Consider the following 18,902-nt stretch of genomic DNA (forward strand, 5'->3'; position numbering starts at 1 on the left):
GTATGAGTACCTATACTTATTATTACTACTGCTGCAATCCGACTGAAAAGGCCCTCACGTAGATACATTTGCATTCGTACACCCTTTAGTGATCACTCGTCCACAGTTTCTTATGATATCTAAGTCCTCAATATAAAACTCCAGTCAAGTGCCTTACACTCCTTTTATACTTTTCACTTCCCGGCTTCGACATGCCCCCGTTGACGAAGGAGGAGCTTTGGTCGTCTGGTCAAGACGAGGATGTAGAAGTGAATCAAAGAGCCCTCATTGATAGTAAGGTTTATCTCGTTTATTCCTTTTGTTTACCGCTTCACTTACGTTTGCGTCTAGAAATATTGGCAAGGTACTCGGGTGAACATACTAGTAAGCTAGATAGCTCTATTTTGCGTCATTTTCATTGACTTCCTTGCGATGGCTGCAGTTTTCAGAGAGCTCTTGCAAAACTCAGATGATGCCGGAGCTCAACATGTCCAAGTCAAGTTTTACACAAAAGAGGGTTTAGAGGCTCTAAAAAGCGATCAAAAGCCAAGCAAATTGCCAGATGCAAAGACTGCTTTGGTACATCGTTCATTCACTCAGCTCTGCGCAAGAAAACTAACGTTATTCAGATACATAGCTATATCGTCTCCAATGATGGGATTCCGTTTCGAACGGAAGATTGGCAAAGGCTCAAGAAGATCGCGGAAGGCAATCCTGATGAAGAGAAAATCGGGGCGTCAGTTATTCACTCCGTGACCATCTATCGTATTATCTTACCCTACTGATCATATACTATTTAGTTTTGGAGTAGGCTTCTATTCACTATTCAGCGTATGCGGTGAGCTCTAATTTGCCGCTGATGTACTGTACCGGGCTGAAACAGATTGATAGATGGGCCATTTGTTGAATCTGGGGACAAATGGATGGCCTTCCATTGGAAAGATGGGAAGGATAAGCTGCTGGCTCGGTCAGGCCACCTTCCGAAAGCTATGGATAACGCGTCCTCTCTTTCTGGCAATCCCTGGACGACGTTCTCGATGACTCTGCGTGAACCGTCACTTCTTGAAGGACCACTGGAGCTCGCTCGGTTCTTTGTGACTTCTATCACTTTCATGCGAACGGTCAAGAAGATTGAGATGCTTGTTGATGGCATCAGTGTTTTGGAAGTGGAAAAAGTAGTGAAACGGAAAGAGAGAGCAGAAAGAGGGGGACTGCATACCATGGCTGCGGGTGGGATAATGACAGTCATGAATGTCGATGTCACCGATATGGTCATTACAGCAAAAATCATGAAGTGGCTTGAAGGTATGTACGGACATCGAACTGTTGACTTGTTGGCTTACATGAAGTAGTTGCGGGGTTTTCCCCTCCACCTTTGCCGAGCGCGATCTCTCAATTTGCCAAACCCGCGCGAGGCTTGGCCTCTATGATATCCAGTTCATTTTTTGGTCGTTACTCTTCGTCGCCGACTCCGCCGCCATCTTCAAGTGTACGGGAGCCTCCATCAACGGCCGAAGACATCATGGAGATCACCACTTTCTACCGCGATATCCTCATATATCAAGGCAATGTCAAAGTCAATGTCTCACCAGCTTTCGCTCGTGAGCTAGAGCGCGCAACTAAGAAGGCCGCACCAGACAGAATGCCAGCTAGTATTGTCTACTCACGAGGGACTGACGATGATGAGGCCAAAGACTTGAATGGAAAGCCTTTCAAGAAGGATGTTGCTGGAGTCTTTGATGGTCTGTGCCCAAAGCTGGACTCTGATATGTCAGCGAAGGTGTTCATAGGACAACCCACTGGTCAAACAACAGGCATAGGGGGTCATGTTGCCTCGCGATTCATTCCTACAGTCGAAAGAGAATCTATCGATCTCGTCAACAAACATGTGTCTCATTGGAACCGGCAACTTCTCTGGGTTGCAGGTTATCTATGCCGATTGATCTATGAGCTTGAAATGCAAGATATTGCGGACGAATGGATCAAGACCTCAAAGACTGACGACCTGGGCCTTTCTCGGCTTACGGCTAGAGCACTGCATGTCATCAGATTTTTCAACTTTAGGCCGACCACTCCATCAACAGTAGTCGGTCAAGAAATGGAAGCGTCATTTTATGGCTGCTCAAAAAACAATCAGCTATTTCCAATCTTATCGGAACAAGGTGTGCAGCCCGTCAAGGATGTTCGGATGCCACAGGCATCAATTAGCAAATTCCTGCCCGAACTGCCTGTAATATCCTCCGCTGTGCTTGATCAGGCTATTCGGCTGACGGGGCGGTTACATGCTCAACGATTGCTGGTGGATATATCGTATGATGACGTTGTGAAGCAACTTGGAAAGCGGCCTCTGACTCAAGGAGAGGCTGTAGACTGTCTGAAATGGTGGGAAGATATGGCCAGCATCGAAGGCTTCAATCTATCGCTTCGCAATCGTCTTCTCGACGCCGCAATTGTCTTGCGCGATGATGGTAAAATTCTCCCGTTATCAATGGTTCAAACTTTCATACGTCCACACTCTGGAACAATATCCCCAGACATGCCTATCCCACAACATACAATTCCGTATAGCATTACCAAAAACCTTCGAGCCAATTCCATTAGCAGGGTCTTTGGATGGACGGAACTCAATTTGCTGCAGTACATATCCTTCCTCACAAATCCGCCGATGTCGAAACCTGCGACGGATCCCTCCACCGACATTCGCTCCTCTCCTGAATTTTCGGAGAAAGTGCTGGCAATGTTGAGTCGCTCATGGCCCAATTTACCTTCTAATATTCAGTCTGCCATAAGTATTGAGCTGAAGGATGTTGAGTGCATACCGACGAAGATGGGCATGAAGAAAGCCTGTGAGACATACTTTGAAGGGAATTTGCTGTTCGATGATCTCCCAATCATAGCATTATCAAAAGGTACAGCCCTAAGGGGAAGTATGGAGAAAATGTTACTGGCTATCGGAGTGAGAAAAACGGTGGATCTACAGTTAGTCTTCTCCAGGTACGTATTCATACTTTTTGTTAAAAGATGGTCCGATGGGGGTCATGCTAATAAAGCAGCAAGGCTTATAGGAGGAGGCACTTGGTCTTGCCAGGACCTTATGCGTTACCTAGTGTCCGTCAAAGATACCCTCTCAGACGAGGAAATGAAGCGTCTTCGACAGACCGCTGCATTTCCCCTCTTTGTCGAACATCCAGAGGATGGAAAGGAGCCTCACCCTGTTAGGCAAAAGCCTTGGCAATTGTATGAGCCCACAGAAGCGATGAAAGATTTAGGATTACCAGTACTAGACTGGGCAAATGGAAAATGGAGATCCAATTCTGATGAAGGTTTGTCAATCCTAGAGACTCACAGAGTTAATTAACTTGTCAATAGCGAAACTCCTCTTTACACTTGGACTGAACCGCTATCCCCCCATAGATGCTCTTCTGAAAATCGCTGCAGGTCGTGCACCACTTAATCAAAAAGCTTTGGAATACCTACTTTCAAATCATCAAAATCATTATCCGACATTCAAGTCTGACGCTTACCCTGACATTGCCTTCATTCCAGCCATCAACACAAAAGGCGTCAATATTCTGGCTAAGCCTGGTGAAGTATTCACGAATCCAGAATGTGCCATGCTCGGATTTGCTGTAGCGCAGCCTTACGTAGCGAGCCCAGAGAACGCTGCTAAGCTTGGCGTTCAAAAAGATCCTCCTTTAGAACAGTTGGTCATCGCATTGACCAATAATTTGACAACTGATGTTGGGGCAGCGCGTAAAATCTTTGAGGTGAGTTGGCCGAGCAGCCCAGATACTCCATTTGTTTGCTCTTGCGCTGAAGCGGACATAAGTATATTGGTACATTCATTGGCCATGCCACTCCTTCTTCTGTCGATCCTCTTCGGCATACGGCCTTCATCCCTGTCCAAAAAGGTGCTGGTCCGTCCTCCGTCGTAATGTTTAAACCCTCTCAGGTATACTTTGTCTCCGGAGACAGTGAGGATAATCTGTATTCTTCAGCCTTTACTTTCATCGATTTCGGGCTCAAAGCCAATATGTTTCTTCGATACTGCGGTGTAAAGAGCGAGCCATCTGTTAAGGACATTACGCTATTATTAATGAAGGATTCTCAGGGAATGCTGAGACAGGCAGGATCTTCGGAGAGATACCTCGAACAGCTGCGCCTCATAGCAGCGAACTGGAATCGCCTTGATAATCAGACTCGAAGTGCAATGAAAGCTGCGCCATTTCTCCTTGCGTCTCAACGTATACCGATGAGCAAAAAGAGCTTATCTATGGCAACGCAGCCAGTCATCGGAGGTGATGACGAATACTATAGAGAATGGGTGTTATGTAGAGCAAGCGAAGCCGTCCTTGTGGACAGAGTTGCATACGCTCAGTATTTTGGGCAGTATATTCTGTCCGCCCCCGAGGTGAAATTTCTATTCATTTGAGTTAGACGTTTATCTGACCGATCGATATTAGGAGCGAATTCTGGAAGATTTCTACTTGGAGCTTGGAGCTAAGCCCTTGTCGTCGCTCGTTGAGAGCAAGTACATCTCGACTCCACTTCGTAATCACTCAACATCTGATAAGGCTCTCGCTTTACGTCAACATGTCTTGGAGCGACTTGCCATATTCCTTTCAGATCGCCGCAAAAGTGCCATTTACACCGTAGACGAACTCGCTCGCGAAAACAAGTTTCGCGTAGAAGAAGTGCAATCTCTGAAGGTGCAGCACCTGTATCGAAAAGGCAATAAAGAACAAATCCATCTTCAGTCTCTTTACGCATTCGCTTCAGCGGGGAAGGGCAGATCAATCATACTCACTATTTCTGTCACAGCCGAGCCCGACTATTATGACGTTGCCTCCGCACTGTGTGAAGTGCTTTTCAAGTCTCAAAAAGCGGATGAAGCGTTGCTGCTGTTTTCGATGCTGACTACTCCCCTTCTCGCACTGAGGAAGAGGGGGTTCAACGTGGACAGAATACTCAATCAGCAGAGGGAGGAGAAGTTGAGACTTGAGGCCGAAGCAAGGAGAAATAAGGAAACAGTCGTACCTCACGAGCAAGGACAAACAGAGGTGAAGACGCAAAACAAAGAAAACTCGGCCCGACGTGCTTCTGTATCAGGAGAATCATCTGGGGTAAAAGGTCTATTCAGCAAATTGAGCAGGGGCTCGACAGGTCGAGGAAAGGAAAAAGAGGTGGAAATGCCTGGTGGCATGCCGGGAGGATTACCGGAGAGCACTGTCCAACGTGTGGCAAAGCAAAATCAGTCGTCAATAGGAGGAGCATCGGAAGGCTTGATGAATGGGAACAAATCATCGGGAGTCACGGGGGAAACACGTCATGGGAGATCTACCAAGAGACCCACGGATCTCTTGAATATCCGTAAGCAGAACGATCAGCATTATCATGTAACTAACGTATTATAAAATGCGCGGACACAGGGGCGACGGTCAAGAAAGCAATGGACGCTTCGCGGCCGGAGACTTCCACTCTAATACGAGATAGTCGCCAGGCAGTGAACGACGTCTCCGAATCTCAGGACGATTATTGCGACGCTAGTGTGCATGTGGATTTGGTAATGGGTGCGTTTGCTAACTTACTTCCTTCCAAAAGTCTACTAATAGATTACAGCGTTTGATGCTTCCCCGCAGTCTGGAATGCCCCTTCAAGTCTGGTGTCCCCGAGGTGCGTCAGAGATGGCGCGTCTACAATTTCAGAGACTAACGGAGTTTTAGATGTTAGTCACCCCAACGACTTTTTAAGGGATAAAATGGAGATATGCGTTCGATTTGCTCGAGACGTATTGATACCAATTTGTCAGGTCTTCCTAGTGAGTCCGTGGCGTTCAAGCCCCATTTCCTTAATTGCTGAAAATTTCGAGTCCAGTTGAGACCAGCGGTGATCAACATTTTCTGGGATCATGAAGGCCCGACGATTGCGTTCAATAGAGGCGGCACAATTTTTTGTAACGCGTGCGTATTATAATATTGTATGAGAAGCAGCTACTAATGTATCATATCACAGGAGATATTTCGGGGCATGGCGTAAGTATGACGGGTAATGGTGAATGGGCCATGTTGACGCCTCTTTGCGACAGACAATGACATGTGTATCAGGGGTCAGCACAAGGAACCCTGGATTTCATGGTACTTCAGCATTGCGCACGGTAAGCCGTATTGCAACACTAAACAATGTATAGCCTCGCTGACATTGCACATTTGTTCGTGTAGAGCTTGCTCACAATCTTGGTAAGTCAAAGATGAAGCAAGACTCTGCGTGGATTGACTTGCAATCACAGAATCGGCTCACAACGCTTCTCACGAGTTCTACTTTTCAAGCATAGCTGAGCAGTATCTACTCAGCTTGGCCGCACTTGTCCAAGAGAGGACATCGTTCAATAGGTGATGCAAAAGTACCCGCTAGGCTGCATCCCAGGACAAATCCATTTTTGATAGATTGATGAATGCAACGGATCATGTTGATTTAAATTTGGTTAGGTATGTCCGGCTGGTCAACTTTTGTTCGATTGTTGTGTACTTTCCAGGGTATCTTCTGGGAATAAGTCGACCCCCTCAATAAGAGGTGAGGCTGGAGGTTTTTCTGGCAAGCCCGTCAGAGGGTCTACAGGCCAAAAGCCATCATTGATCCAGCTTGCAATTAATATTTTAATCTTTTTCCGTCCTGATTAGTGGCATCCTTCTGCATCTGTAATAACGAGGCTCGATGACTCACTACTAGCCCCAACCTCATTCCCTTAGTAAATTTCCTACCATCGTGCAGATTCTTAGCCAGCTCCTTCATCCCTCCTTCCCAAAGATCTCTTGATGCTTCAGCGCCTTCTTGACTGAGTGCCTCTTCTATTCTGGTTACAGACGGGTGTTTTGGCTGTCTTGGTGGTCTTGGCAATGGAGGGGGGGGCTGTTCCGGGACAAGATAAGTAGCAGGCAAGGGTTGTGTAGTTGGTGTCTCTGGGAAAGGGAGGCCAGCCATGAACAACCGGCGGCGGTACTCGAAGAACTCTACGCCTGGGAATGGGGTCGGCAAGAGGTCCAATTCTGCTAAGACAAGATGAACTCACCTGTGCTTGGGATCTGGACCAAAGACGGAGCGGAAGGGTCTTCCATGAGGGCGAGCGGAGGTCTGGAGAATGGGAGTTAGGAACGGGGCAGGTTGACGAGGGAATGTTGCGAAGTGAATAACGAATTGATATTATTATGGTGAGTGATATATTTATTGATCGAAAACGGGTCGGATGTCGCCGAGCAATGGGGCTCCGCATTATTGTTTATTTTCTTCGGTGGTCTTGGATCAACAGCAGCGTAGACAGTGATATATTGATAACCATAAATTTATAATACACATTTCCCGTAGTCGCCACCAATGGCCACCCCACCTGTCGCCTTCCTCAATAGTCAACCAAATACCACACTTTCCGCAAATGAAAACCACAGCTCTGGCGAGCAACCTTCATCCAAGACCCCACTCCAGAGACAGGACAGTCTTCAAAACACCCGTAACTTCGTGAGCAAAGCTATTGCCGTGATTGGCCATTCAGTTGACCCTTGCACAAGTACGGGGTCCAGCCAGACTTACCATTAGGGGGTTCAGCCCATCTTCCGTCATCCATCGCGTCACGGTTGAGAGGCAAAGTGATCCGTGCGCAATCCAGTTCTCACCTATCAGCTCTCTCCCAGTCTACCTCGCCTTCCTCCGGACCTTTGCCTACTGCTTCACCCCAGAGATCTTCCATCCCTTTGCCTACCCCGAGGGGTTTTCTAACTCCTAAAAAGCCAGCGGCCGCCCAAAGATTAGAGAAAAGTAAGGCTAGACCATTAATGCCGGCCGGTGTCTCCAGTGGAGCAAGTACGTTTGATGCCAAAATCTCCGGTAACTCTGAAGTAGAGGGCAATGATGCTTTACGAGCCCCTTCTCCAATAGAGCGACATTCAGCGTTTGACCTTCCTCTCAGTCAGGGATTACGCACTAACTCCTCTCCTGCTGAAAGGGACTCCCCTCTTCACAGTACGCTTATGGCCTCGGAAACAGGTTTGACCATTGCCTCCCATAATGTACGCCCAGTAATTGCTGCCACCTCATCCTCTCAAGGAGGACGGGACAGATCCCTGAGACATAGTCTCACTACAGCCTCATCTCCACCGAGGGGCGCTCCGATGGAATTATCGTCAGATAATCTTGTCCGTCGCGAAGCAGGAGAAAAGCCAAGCTTGACGAATCTCAAGCGACAGTCTCACTCCAGAACAACTTTCGAACGCATCCGGCATCAAAATAACTCTTCAAAGCCGAATCGGCAAAGAAAGTACATGTCCTTTGAAAACCCTCTTTCAACTTTCATCTTGGGAGGGCATGTGCTCATAGGTGGGGACACATGGTACTCGATGGGATTAGTCTTAGCTGTGCTTCTGGGTATATCGGGAGTATGGCTTGGTACTACTGGGGTGTGGATGTGGCTGCATGGGACAGAGTACGGTTTGGCAAAGGGAGGCGGGGTAGCAGCCACAATTATATTTGTGTGCGTGCCTATTTAGCATAAATGTCAATATACAACTATCTGATAAACGATCTTGTAGTTATCTCTTTGGAATAACAACAACTTCTTTTGTTGTTACAGCATTTCGTGACCCAGGTGAGGTGTGCCTTTCGTATCTCATATATCGCCGCCCTAATAAACGTCTCAGGAATCATTCCTCGCAAGCTAGATCCAGACCCCCCTATGGCTCAAGTTGATGATTGGTGGGAAGCCTATCCCAGGGAGCTGACAGTGCAAAATGGTCGGTGAGTAACAGTCTTCTTCACCATCATCTCGCTTACCATAATACTAAATTCATTTTAGAGTATCCGTCAAATACTGCGAGACTTGCGCGACATATAGACCGCCCCGATGTAGCCATTGTCGATTAGTGAGCTCCCAATGCGCATGGTACACCCTGTTGACTCAATCTGAAATGTAGTGCGGCAATTGCGTAGACGGCATAGGTATGTTGGAGATGGGCTAACACGAGGCCTTAGTTGATGTGCTTTGTAGATCACCATTGTTCGTATCTTCACACATGCGTGGGCAAGCGAAACTACTTTTCTTTTATTGTCCTTCTCATTACAACGGTATGTACTAGTATCTTTTGGTATACGTCAATAACCTTGCAAAGAGTATATCGGACATTTACATCGTCATATTATCCGCCATCCATTTTTCCCTCTTATGTCATCACGATAATGTTTCTTTCAAAAGTGCGCTCAGCGATTCCCCTGGGGCAGCTGTTAGCTTTTTGTTGGGAATTATCGCCATCATACCGGTCCTGTTCCTGTTGCAGTATCATGTCAGGGTAAGCCTTCTTTCCGTGATGAGGAACGTCTCCGCAAAGGTCACGACTGAAAATTGTTCAAAAGCTATTGTTGTTCAATATTACTACCATTGAACAGGTGAGCGTAATAATAAACCCCATTGTCAGCTAATTTGCGTCTATCAGATCCGGGCCAATACGTCGAAATCGTTATTCGCCATGCCTAAGCGGCCAGACAATCCTTTTTCAAGTCCTTCACTTGTATCAAACGTCCTCCTTGCTTCACTGGCGAGGCCTCAGTTCCCGAGCTGGATTGATGCAAGTGGATGGAAACAGGAAGATAGGCGCAAAATTAACCCCGCATTGAAGGACTGGCGATTTGGGCGTGAATGGGCTTAATACATGAATTCAAGCATTCATCTATCTGGTTGCATCGGTGACTTACTACCTGTAAAGTCAGATGACGGTATGTTATATATATTCAGATATATGAGCAATACAACCATCGTTCAAAAGCAGTAAAAAGAGACTGGTGCACTATTTGAATCTTGATCTTATATCTGCTTTTCGCCCTGACCGTTATTCGTGCCCTCCCTGTAAGGAGAGAAGCCTGCCTGCTCCCTAACAGCCGCCGCTAGAGCAGACCAGTCCTGGTCGGGGCCGCCCAGCTCTTTGGCACGTTCTAGATTATCATGAGCACGCTGAATGGTGGGCAAAGGGCAGGGGTGACCAAGATCTGCACCGAGACTCATCATGTTTCGGGCATCTGAAAGCAATATATCAGCTTTGCTTGCGAAGATGTTAGAATTGACAAACCCTTCAAGCCACCATTGACACTGAACCCCGAACCAGATGGAAATTCTCCCTTAGAAATTAGGTTAGAATAGGCAGTCAAAGGAGGGGCAGGAAAAAATTGCTCTAAACACAAAACGTAGCCGCTCAGCAGGTGCGCCTAACTTGCTACCTCAATAACTCACGAATGAAGCCGTTAAAAACAGAGGGCTCAAGGCCGACGGCATCACCAAGAGTGAAGGCTTCTGCCAAGAGTTCGATCCAGCCGAGAAGTACCATGTTGCCCATAGACTTGAGAGAGCTTGCTGTGATAATACAATTTAGTCAGAAAGTCTTCACAAGTCGTCTGCGAAGAGACATACCGAGCTTTACATCTTCTCCGACGTCGACAAACCTATCACCGATGGCAGGGATCAGATGCTTTTTGACCTCCGACTTAACATTGGCTGGACCAGATAGGACAATGAGTAATTTTGAGGCTTCAGCAGCTGGGGGTCGGCCGAATACGGGAGAAGCAATGTAGGTCGCTCCGATAGACTTGGCTTGTTCCGCGAGTTTGGCTTGAGGACAGGAAGCAGATTACTTTCCGATACATGGAAGAAAGAAAACTCGTATTAAATAGATGCTTACCAGAAGTGACAGCCTTCAAGCTGGACTGGTCAACAAAAATGACATTTCTTCCCTCGGTAGCTTTGAACATCTTCTCATAGACATCCTCGGCCGCCTTGTCATCGATCAAGCTGCTGAGTACGATGTCGGACTTCATGACAACTTCCTCAACATCGTCTGCGTAGAAGGCATCTGGAATGGCATCCTTGACCAAAGCATACTTGGCTGAAGACCTATTCCAAATGGAAATGGAGGGGAAGCCAGAGGCAGCGGCATATTTCGCGAGATTGCGGACAATGGGGACGCCCATGTTGCCGAGACCAATGTAGCCGAATCTGGGAGACATCGTGGAAGTTTTGTTAGGGAGTATATCAGAAGATATGCGGATGTGGTGGTGATGTGGGTGGTCTAACCATTCTATATATATCTTTGACAGGAGAAACGTTTTGTGAAGTGAGTCATCAGCGGAATCGGATCTGGTAGCGGAAGTGGAGGAAAGGAGATAGACTCGATAGTCTCTTAACCCGAAAGGTCCGTGTTTCGCGTTTCTGGCCAAATTCATTTATCGCTGATGACACAAGAAGCAAGTGCTAGTAGTAGTACCTGAATCCGCAGCAGCGGCCTTGTCCGTTCCCAAGCTCGACAGCATCATCCTTCTGCCCGTTAATTCCATTTCGCGCAGACGGCCGGCAACAGCCTGAGTAACACCCGCAAGAATAGCACTATGATCCCCTCACCCCGATCCTTCCTTGCAGGTTGGAGACCTGAGACTCAAACGTCCCCAGATATTCCACCACTCGTAGCGGCCGAGATCGCACAAGAATAGTGAGTCCTGCGTCAGAGCGGCCTTTCGACGCCTCAAAAAAAACGTGGTTGGCCAGTATTAACGGCAGTTTCTTCCCCCAGTGCGTCATTGAGAGTTCCAAATGGGTGCCCCAAAGGGATGTTCCTCGTTCCCACAGAGGAAACGCTCTTGAGATGGCATGGTGTCCTCTTTCTACATCATGGTGAGTGCGAAGACCACTGTTCGCCTTAATCTCCAGTAACAGGTGAAGGTCGGTGGAAGGTGGAGGCTGACTGAGGGCTGAAACATTCCATGGGCTGATGAAATTATCCTTCTCGACTTGAAATGATTAATTGAACAAGGTCCATATTCAGGATCTATCCTGCGCTTTACTGTTGATTTCCCTTCGAACTATCCTCAAAGTGGCCCTACAGTTCGTTTTAACTCAGATGTATTTCATCGTAAGTGACATCGATTGTCATATAATCAAGAGCTCAAGATTGCTAGCTCTGGTTGATGCAAGGACAAAAATATGGCATCCTCGAGGCAACAAAATGCAATGGAGGCAGGTCTTACCATCTTTTGCTTGTCGATCGGATCCATCGTCTGTCAAAGATCATCCGTTGACCATGTTTGTTAAAGACCAAAAGTGGATCATATCTCCCGGCTATTGCATGAACTCAAGAGTAGTTTCAGCCGCGTGACTTTGGATTTAATTGAAGAGAGAGAGGCAGTAAACAAACACGTCTGGTCGTGCGTCTGAGGTACCTTTTGGCGCTATATGATGGTGCGCTGACAAGTAGTGTCATCAATCATCGCGCACATGCGGCTTGCCTTGAACGGTCATTTTTATTTTGCCACCTCAGGCTATACCAACACTCTCGCCAAACGTTCATTTCCTTGACAGCTCAACGTGCTGTACACTCTGCGTCCCAAACGGTTCTCTTCCCCGCTGTCTACTCTCAATCTCCATCATCCACGACCCCTCCAAGAAGGCGACAAACATCCTTGAATAGCTTATCTTCTGATGATGGATTGGGGCCAACTGAGCCTCTAATCAATTTTAAAGAGGTTAACCTTGATGAGAAAGAACAGCTATTGGCCCGGCTGAGAAGTGCTTATTAATAGGGTGACAAATAAGCGTAACAAACTCTGTTATATGTTAGTCATGTGATTACACTGTTTATCTTCATTCTCCTCATCAACAATCAATGAAGCTTGACTTCTTTATAAGAGACCTGAAGCAGATCGCGTTACATTTATGGGCAGGTATCATCCTGGTTGCAAGCCCAACGAATAATCCGAATCATTATTCAAAGTGTCATGCGAGTTGCCCCGCGCCACCACCGCCAACAAACCATTGTCGACAGAAGAAAATTCGCTGAAACTCATAAATGCACGAATCCATGCGTAAGCAGAATATATGAGATGTTCAAGTAGCCGCATAGGTTTGGAAGTTTTAGAAGTAAGCAAGGTGGATCACGCTGCGAGATAAAAATCAACCGGGTCAAGTGCTTTAAAAATAAATAAGTTACTATACGTAATACAACTGCGTACTTACGTGGTTACGTCGCGTCGTCCCCGCAAGCGAAAGGTTCCTTCTTCTTTTTCGTTGTTCATTTCGTTTCGAGTTCAGCAATACGCTACAATTTATAACTACTATAGCTTTCCTTATAGATTCAAGCTGTTCAATATTTCTGCCAATCGTTGCTTGTAATAAACCCGATGAGTTTGGCTAATCCGGTACAGTTATTACATAAGCCCGGCTCGACCCACCCATCACTATCCGACGGACCGGATGGGTTTGATCGCTCATGGTTCATGGGCAAATGGGGCGTTGTGTGGAGTACTCTGCCCATGTGGAAGGTGTGTGTTATGTTTTCTTTATAATGAAGGCCAGCTGGATGACTTCGTCTAACAAGGACAAGAAAGGTAAGTTGAATTGTCATGGCAAATGTATGTTGTGATACTTTCCGTGCCAAGGTGAACCATTGCGATAGATGTAACGATCACGTACACCCCCGTGGCCAAACGTTGTGAAGCAAAAATTGTCGAATTTGAAGATTTAGTGGAGTATAAAACAAAATCAAGCACGAACGGCGGCAAAACTAATACCAGCAAGTCTCAGGATGAGGAACCTGGCAGATGTGCTAACGATATTGCAGTCAAGGGAATCGATACTTTGTCGCCCGGGTAGATAAATTCATCCTTTTCCAACAACTTCCCGAGATCCATCCTGACGATGCATGTATATCTAGTTCTAACGGAGCTACTTTTGACTGGAAAGGCAAAGGACTTCTATTCTTTGTCCATTCTCACTGGGAAGTGCTCGGGTACGGAAAGGATGTCGAACAAGGGCTAGAGTGGGCTGTTACTTGTAAGTAATATTTGCGATTGGCTTCCTTTCTGATGAGTGATTATGACAGATTTCTCCAGAACATTGTTCACCCCAGCGGGCATTGACATCTACGTCAGAACCATCCCCTCCTCATCTAAATCACAAAATTTGACCGCTCCCGAAGACCTGTTGCAACAGTTGGTAAATGAAATTCAAAACATCGATGTAAATAGCATAAGGACCCTGGCAACGCAGGGATTTAGAGTTCCTGGAAGCGTCTGATCACAATAAGGTGGTTACGGAGTATGGTTGTCTTTTTTCTAATTGGAAGTAGATATATATCCATATGCCGCAATCTTTGTATTGCGGATCTTGTGAGGAGTTGTTTATATTGACAATATTTCTACCCCATCGTCCGTGATTAATACTTGATGCTCGAACTGGGCGGCCCGAGCTCCCGTCTGAGGTCGTAGATTCCTTAGCATATCCTTCTGAGTAATGTCATGCACACTCACTCTTGTGGCTAGGGTCCATCCATCATCCCATATATCACCTCTCGAGTTGACGCCTTGTACGAGACAGGGTTCAATAGTGAAACAGTCTCCTGGCATCATCTTTCCCGGCTCTGAGTTGACTTAAAAACAGACAGCGGATCAGCATTTGGTAAATCCTCTCTGGAAGAGTAATGGATGAAGACTTAGGATACATACCATCATGGAAAATCCAAGGCGGTTGATGAAACACTTTACCAATCCCATGTCCTGATATCTGGGAATTCACGGAGAATCCATGTCTTTTAGAAAATTCCCTGACCCAATAATCAGACTGGTTGTTCCTTAAGGCTTTTCAAAGCGACGAACTCACCCAATCACCTTTCCGATCTCGCTAATTTGCACGCCTGGTTTACACACACGAATGCCCAGATCTAACGCTTCTTGAGTAGCGGATACAAGCTCACGTCCTAGCTTGTCTACTTCAGGGAGGACGAATGTGGCTGATGTGTCTCCATGATATCCGTCCAGATAAATCGTCAGGTCGATATTTATGATATCTTGGGGATGTAAAGGGCGGCTGCGCGAACACGATCAGTGTCGAACCTTTTTTTTCGCCAGCATTCGACTTGCTTGTCAGGTATACCATCTAAACACCGAAACCGTAAGTAATTACACATAAACGTATTTATGAGCTGACCTACGAACAATAACGTTGTTGATAGACGTCGTGCAGCTTTTCGGATAATTGGAGTACCCGAGAGGAGAAGGATAAGCGCCATGCTCAATAATCATTTCATGAATGGCTTTGTCCACCTGGGCCGTTGTTATTCCTGGCTGCTCAACGATTAAGCCACATAACTACAGCTTGGGAGGAGACTGAAATGTTTACCTTTACAATACGGTGCCCTGCTCTCTTCAGAATATCTGCAGCAACTCTGCAAGCCATTCGGACACCCCATTCCTCTTTACTGCCCAGAGCTATCCTCGCTCCTTCAGTTTCGTTATCTACTCCCATCTCTGGAATATTATGCTCCCCCCAAGGGGCGGTAAAAAAGTTGATTGGCACATACTGCGGGCGACGGATATGCTCTGGTACTGGTAGCGGTTCTGGGTAGGATGTGATGGCTGAGGAAGAGGGAAGAAGTGGATATGAACCAAAGCGTGAAGGGCCTGGATGATATGCCCTTTTGAGTATTTGTGACGGTGCTCTGAACATGGATGAGAAGCGACTTTTGTTATTTTCTTGAGATTACAGTTTTGTCTTTGTGGGTCACTGAAAGCTGGCTGGTCAACCTCCACCCCACCCACTTGCCTCACGGATGTGAAATAAAAATGAGTTGTTCGTAACATGGGACACGTGCCACTAACCGGGAATAACGGTTCTATCCGCTTTGTGCCTGAGTGGTGGTGGGGCTTCGGTCGTCGCGACACGAATATCGCTGGTCATCATCCCGCATCACGCATCTTGCATTCACGATTCGACATTGCTATTCAACCCATCTGTCATTTCTCTTCTCCTGTCTCACACGTAACTCGCGATGGGTACGTCTACACGGCTTCTACCAATCTGACTCCGCTCACTGCATTTTAGGCATCTTTACTCACTCTGCAGAGGATGACGTCCTTGTCTCTGCCTCTTTCCCTGAAACTAATGCATTCGGCAGTAAGTCCTTTCGAAACCATGTGCTACATGTATTGATCATCTAAGCCAGATGTCGTCAATGGAGAGGATAACAACATTCTGATCCACTTGATTAACTCCGGCTCCAAAAACTACACCCTCGTGTCTGCTTCTGCCAGTTACCATGATCCTGCCAACCATTGGGCTCTGGTAAGTAATACTGCCTTCCACAGTCGGACTGTGACTTACTTTCTTTCGACTACAGGTCAAGAATGCGACCACCCTGAAGTATGGCGTCCCTCTTGTTAGTGGCGCTAACTTCTCCGCCCCCTACCACGTGTACTCTGAGTATGTTTTCATCGCTGGTTTGTTATCTATTCTAACATAAAGACAGATTCCGTCCCCAGGAACTTGGTCTCACCGTCACGGTCAATCTCGCCGAGACTGGCACGAAGGATCTACATTATATTACTGCTATGAACCGGACAGTTTCTATCGTTGAAGCCCCTGGTTCATGGCTCGATTTCCAACTCATCTTCCTTTATCTTATCCTTGGTACCGCTCTTACCCTTGGCGGGTGGTGGGCATACGACTCCTACTTCGCACCCAAGAGCAAGGTTAAGGGGAAAAAGAAGTCTGGTCCTGGACCTAAGAAAGTCCAGGCTGTTGTGCCCGGGAAGGAGAGTGTGTATCCAGAGGTCAAGCCATATGAGGAGGAGTGGATCCCGGAACAGCTTCTGAAGAGCAAGCAGAACAAGCTGAAGAAGAGAAACGTAGACGGAGCCAGCTCGGCTGGGGAGATAACTAGCGGCGGTGAGACAAGTGGAGCAGAGGGTAAAGGGAAGAAGAGGAAAGGTAAGAAGGCGTAGATTGCGTAGATTGCTTGGGCTATGCATGTGTTGTTCAAATCTCTCCATTTAGGAGTTTTGACGAGCACTACAGTTGCAGCACCTGCATCATCATCCTTCTAGCCATACCATCATCTTCGCATGATTTTCGATGGTTATTTAATGATTCCAAATTATTCAGAATGAACTGTAACAATGGGCATTACAAATGTACTAACAGAAGATAAATCCGTTAGGGCATGTGAGCTACTGCCTCAAATGTCTACCTCTCCAACTGTTGGAAACCGGCTCCTCCACAGTAAAATGGAAGGGCAGAAGGGCACCAGGTGAGTCAATCTATGATGAATCCTATAAGACGATGTCTTAAGTCGTTGAAGGATGGGACAGTGCCAGTTACATTTAAAACGAGAGAGCCCATGTCCTTGTTAGTGGTATTCAGTGGAGCGCTAAGAGAGGAAAGCAAGGAAGGAGGATTCAAGATATGGGCGGAAAAGGTGACCAAGAAATTTCAGAGGAGAACCATATGTAAAGGAAGTAATCTCAATGATGCGAAGATCCGAGGGGACCCAGAAAATAGGAGTTGAAAGATGGAATTGATTGCTGATGCGACAAGTCAAGATATATATACATATATGATGATGTATGTAGTCGGTAATTTCAACAATCATGATCAATTAAAAGTCAACAAGCCATCATCGTCGGTGTGAAGTACAAGTAGTTAATAACGCACATTTAGAAGCTCCTTCACCGTGGGAAAAAAATGATTTCCTTGCCACCAGCAAACAAGGAAGAAAGTTGGCGCGGCGTCTCGCGAACGAAGAGTACGTACGTAGAAGGACGACACGACAGAACTGTTATTATATGCGGAGCAAAGCGTAACAAAACAGTTTCACTGAACCACTATCTACCTCAATCACATATTCCCAAGCATGTCTCTGCCTCTTCGTGCCGCTCGACCTCTTCTTCGAGCTTCGACTCTCACAGCAGCGCGTCGTATTTCCGTCGCTTCTGCCATTCGACCGCTTTCCCGTGCGGACTGTGGAGAATGTGGATGTGTTAGTAGCCGAGCTTTCAGCACCACTCCCCTTCGACGTGGTAGCGGCGAAAGTAAGCTCATAGACCCCTTCCTTGAATAATATTGCTAACAGGCGAATTCCTCTCAGCCGACGGTACTCTGATTTCTGCCCTTGCTGCTGAGCACAAATATGAGTTGGAATCGGCTGCCGCCCAACCTGAAGTCCCTGCTTTCATTGAAAGCTTCAAGGCTCAAGGCGTCTGGAATATTGAAGACACTGCGGGCTCTGATGACATTGTCTTGACTCGAAAGTTCGGTAATGAAACGTATGTATTCAACCTTTTTCACGATATTTGGTCCAGCATCATTGCTAACATTCAGTAGTATTAAGCTCACTTTTCAGGTATCTGACCTCGATGCTACTGCATTTGACCCAGAGTACCCCGCTGCCGAAGAAGACTCTGAAGGCCCTGCGTCTGGCCCTGCATCTATCACTTGTTCTTTGGTTATCACCAAGTCTGCTGCTCCGGGGGCCTTGATGGTCGACCTCGAAACTTGTGACGAGGGTTTTGAAATCACAAATGTCGCCGTTTATGACAAGGCCTTGGCGGATGCGAAGGGCGCCGAAGGTGACTGGGAAAGAAGATCCAGGTATATGGGTCCTCGTAAGTAACGTTTTCTTTTGGTTCATCACGAGAGGCTTATTTATCGACGACCCAGAATTCGACCACCTCGACGAGACTGTTCAAGAGGCATTCGGCTCTTATCTCGCTGAGCGCGGCGTGGACGAGTCCCTTGGTCAGGCTCCGGTTAGGTTCCACACTTTATCAAAATGCTAACTTGTTCGCATAGCCGATTTTGTCCTCTCTTACTGCGAGCACAAAGAGCAAAAGGTATGTAGAAAAGTATCTGATACCCGACAAGGGGCGTTCGCTAATCGTCAACTCAGGACTACGTCTCATGGATCGACCAGGTTCGAGGTTTTGTTGAACAGTAATTAGCGGTTAAGAACGGATGAATGGATCGGGTAGCAGTAATCTTCGGATGACTACACGGAATTACATGCACTGCTCTGCAATATGAATTATATGGTAAAGTCTTCTCCAATGAGCGAATAATACGTACAATGAATGTG

General features: G+C 46.8%; 9 protein-coding genes across 9 annotated transcripts; 6 read left to right on the plus strand and 3 right to left on the minus strand.

Moving 5' to 3' along the window:
• The first annotated feature begins 37 nt into the window (after positions 1–37).
• Positions 38–6,447, plus strand: CNA02610 (conserved expressed protein). The gene is made up of 19 exons (XM_566652.1): positions 38–273; positions 331–363; positions 422–558; positions 609–715; positions 780–817; positions 871–1,284; positions 1,332–2,973; positions 3,037–3,302; positions 3,349–3,746; positions 3,809–4,390; positions 4,443–5,349; positions 5,409–5,549; positions 5,599–5,652; positions 5,703–5,797; positions 5,854–5,939; positions 5,992–6,011; positions 6,065–6,133; positions 6,198–6,215; positions 6,266–6,447. Exons 1-19 carry the CDS (start codon positions 192–194, stop codon positions 6,370–6,372), a joined length of 5,196 nt encoding a protein of 1,731 aa, XP_566652.1. The 5' UTR covers positions 38–191; the 3' UTR covers positions 6,373–6,447.
• On the minus strand, positions 6,003–7,159 carry CNA02620 (hypothetical protein). The gene is made up of 3 exons (XM_024656062.1): positions 7,046–7,159; positions 6,700–6,992; positions 6,003–6,637 (listed from the first exon to the last, which is right to left on the minus strand). Exons 1-3 carry the CDS (start codon positions 7,089–7,091, stop codon positions 6,479–6,481), a joined length of 498 nt encoding a protein of 165 aa, XP_024514134.1. The 5' UTR covers positions 7,092–7,159; the 3' UTR covers positions 6,003–6,478.
• A 147-nt stretch (positions 7,160–7,306) lies between these two features.
• Positions 7,307–9,762, plus strand: CNA02625 (hypothetical protein). The gene is made up of 10 exons (XM_024656063.1): positions 7,307–7,488; positions 7,539–8,497; positions 8,556–8,611; positions 8,664–8,760; positions 8,819–8,885; positions 8,937–8,961; positions 9,011–9,087; positions 9,132–9,308; positions 9,373–9,405; positions 9,453–9,762. The coding sequence occupies exons 1-10, from the start codon at positions 7,348–7,350 to the stop codon at positions 9,663–9,665; spliced, it is 1,845 nt and encodes a 614-aa protein (XP_024514135.1). The 5' UTR covers positions 7,307–7,347; the 3' UTR covers positions 9,666–9,762.
• On the minus strand, positions 9,680–11,162 carry CNA02630 (conserved hypothetical protein). Its single transcript, XM_024656206.1, has 5 exons — positions 10,689–11,162; positions 10,421–10,618; positions 10,244–10,363; positions 10,083–10,184; positions 9,680–10,032 (listed from the first exon to the last, which is right to left on the minus strand). Exons 1-5 carry the CDS (start codon positions 11,011–11,013, stop codon positions 9,821–9,823), a joined length of 957 nt encoding a protein of 318 aa, XP_024511868.1. The 5' UTR covers positions 11,014–11,162; the 3' UTR covers positions 9,680–9,820.
• A 66-nt stretch (positions 11,163–11,228) lies between these two features.
• CNA02640 (expressed protein) lies at positions 11,229–12,681 on the plus strand. The gene is made up of 6 exons (XM_566656.2): positions 11,229–11,492; positions 11,574–11,674; positions 11,814–11,912; positions 11,959–12,016; positions 12,094–12,204; positions 12,318–12,681. The coding sequence occupies exons 1-6, from the start codon at positions 11,392–11,394 to the stop codon at positions 12,574–12,576; spliced, it is 729 nt and encodes a 242-aa protein (XP_566656.1). The 5' UTR covers positions 11,229–11,391; the 3' UTR covers positions 12,577–12,681.
• A 394-nt stretch (positions 12,682–13,075) lies between these two features.
• CNA02645 (hypothetical protein) lies at positions 13,076–14,306 on the plus strand. The gene is made up of 6 exons (XM_024656064.1): positions 13,076–13,317; positions 13,374–13,383; positions 13,452–13,568; positions 13,617–13,644; positions 13,710–13,828; positions 13,878–14,306. Exons 1-6 carry the CDS (start codon positions 13,177–13,179, stop codon positions 14,069–14,071), a joined length of 609 nt encoding a protein of 202 aa, XP_024514136.1. The 5' UTR covers positions 13,076–13,176; the 3' UTR covers positions 14,072–14,306.
• Positions 13,999–15,580, minus strand: CNA02650 (methionyl aminopeptidase, putative). Its single transcript, XM_566657.2, has 7 exons — positions 15,173–15,580; positions 14,985–15,117; positions 14,914–14,929; positions 14,654–14,860; positions 14,500–14,597; positions 14,305–14,423; positions 13,999–14,250 (listed from the first exon to the last, which is right to left on the minus strand). Exons 1-7 carry the CDS (start codon positions 15,497–15,499, stop codon positions 14,176–14,178), a joined length of 975 nt encoding a protein of 324 aa, XP_566657.2. The 5' UTR covers positions 15,500–15,580; the 3' UTR covers positions 13,999–14,175.
• A 174-nt stretch (positions 15,581–15,754) lies between these two features.
• CNA02660 (expressed protein) lies at positions 15,755–16,901 on the plus strand. Its single transcript, XM_566659.2, has 5 exons — positions 15,755–15,825; positions 15,875–15,946; positions 15,996–16,114; positions 16,170–16,252; positions 16,299–16,901. Exons 1-5 carry the CDS (start codon positions 15,822–15,824, stop codon positions 16,771–16,773), a joined length of 753 nt encoding a protein of 250 aa, XP_566659.1. The 5' UTR covers positions 15,755–15,821; the 3' UTR covers positions 16,774–16,901.
• A 690-nt stretch (positions 16,902–17,591) lies between these two features.
• On the plus strand, positions 17,592–18,877 carry CNA02670 (aerobic respiration-related protein, putative). The gene is made up of 6 exons (XM_566661.2): positions 17,592–17,859; positions 17,916–18,093; positions 18,152–18,432; positions 18,488–18,565; positions 18,620–18,660; positions 18,717–18,877. The coding sequence occupies exons 1-6, from the start codon at positions 17,682–17,684 to the stop codon at positions 18,762–18,764; spliced, it is 804 nt and encodes a 267-aa protein (XP_566661.1). The 5' UTR covers positions 17,592–17,681; the 3' UTR covers positions 18,765–18,877.
• Positions 18,878–18,902: the final 25 nt, after the last annotated feature.

This window comes from Cryptococcus neoformans, chromosome 1, assembly GCF_000091045.1.
Source record: "Cryptococcus neoformans var. neoformans JEC21 chromosome 1, complete sequence".
NCBI classification, from domain to species: Eukaryota; Fungi; Basidiomycota; class Tremellomycetes; order Tremellales; family Cryptococcaceae; genus Cryptococcus; species Cryptococcus deneoformans.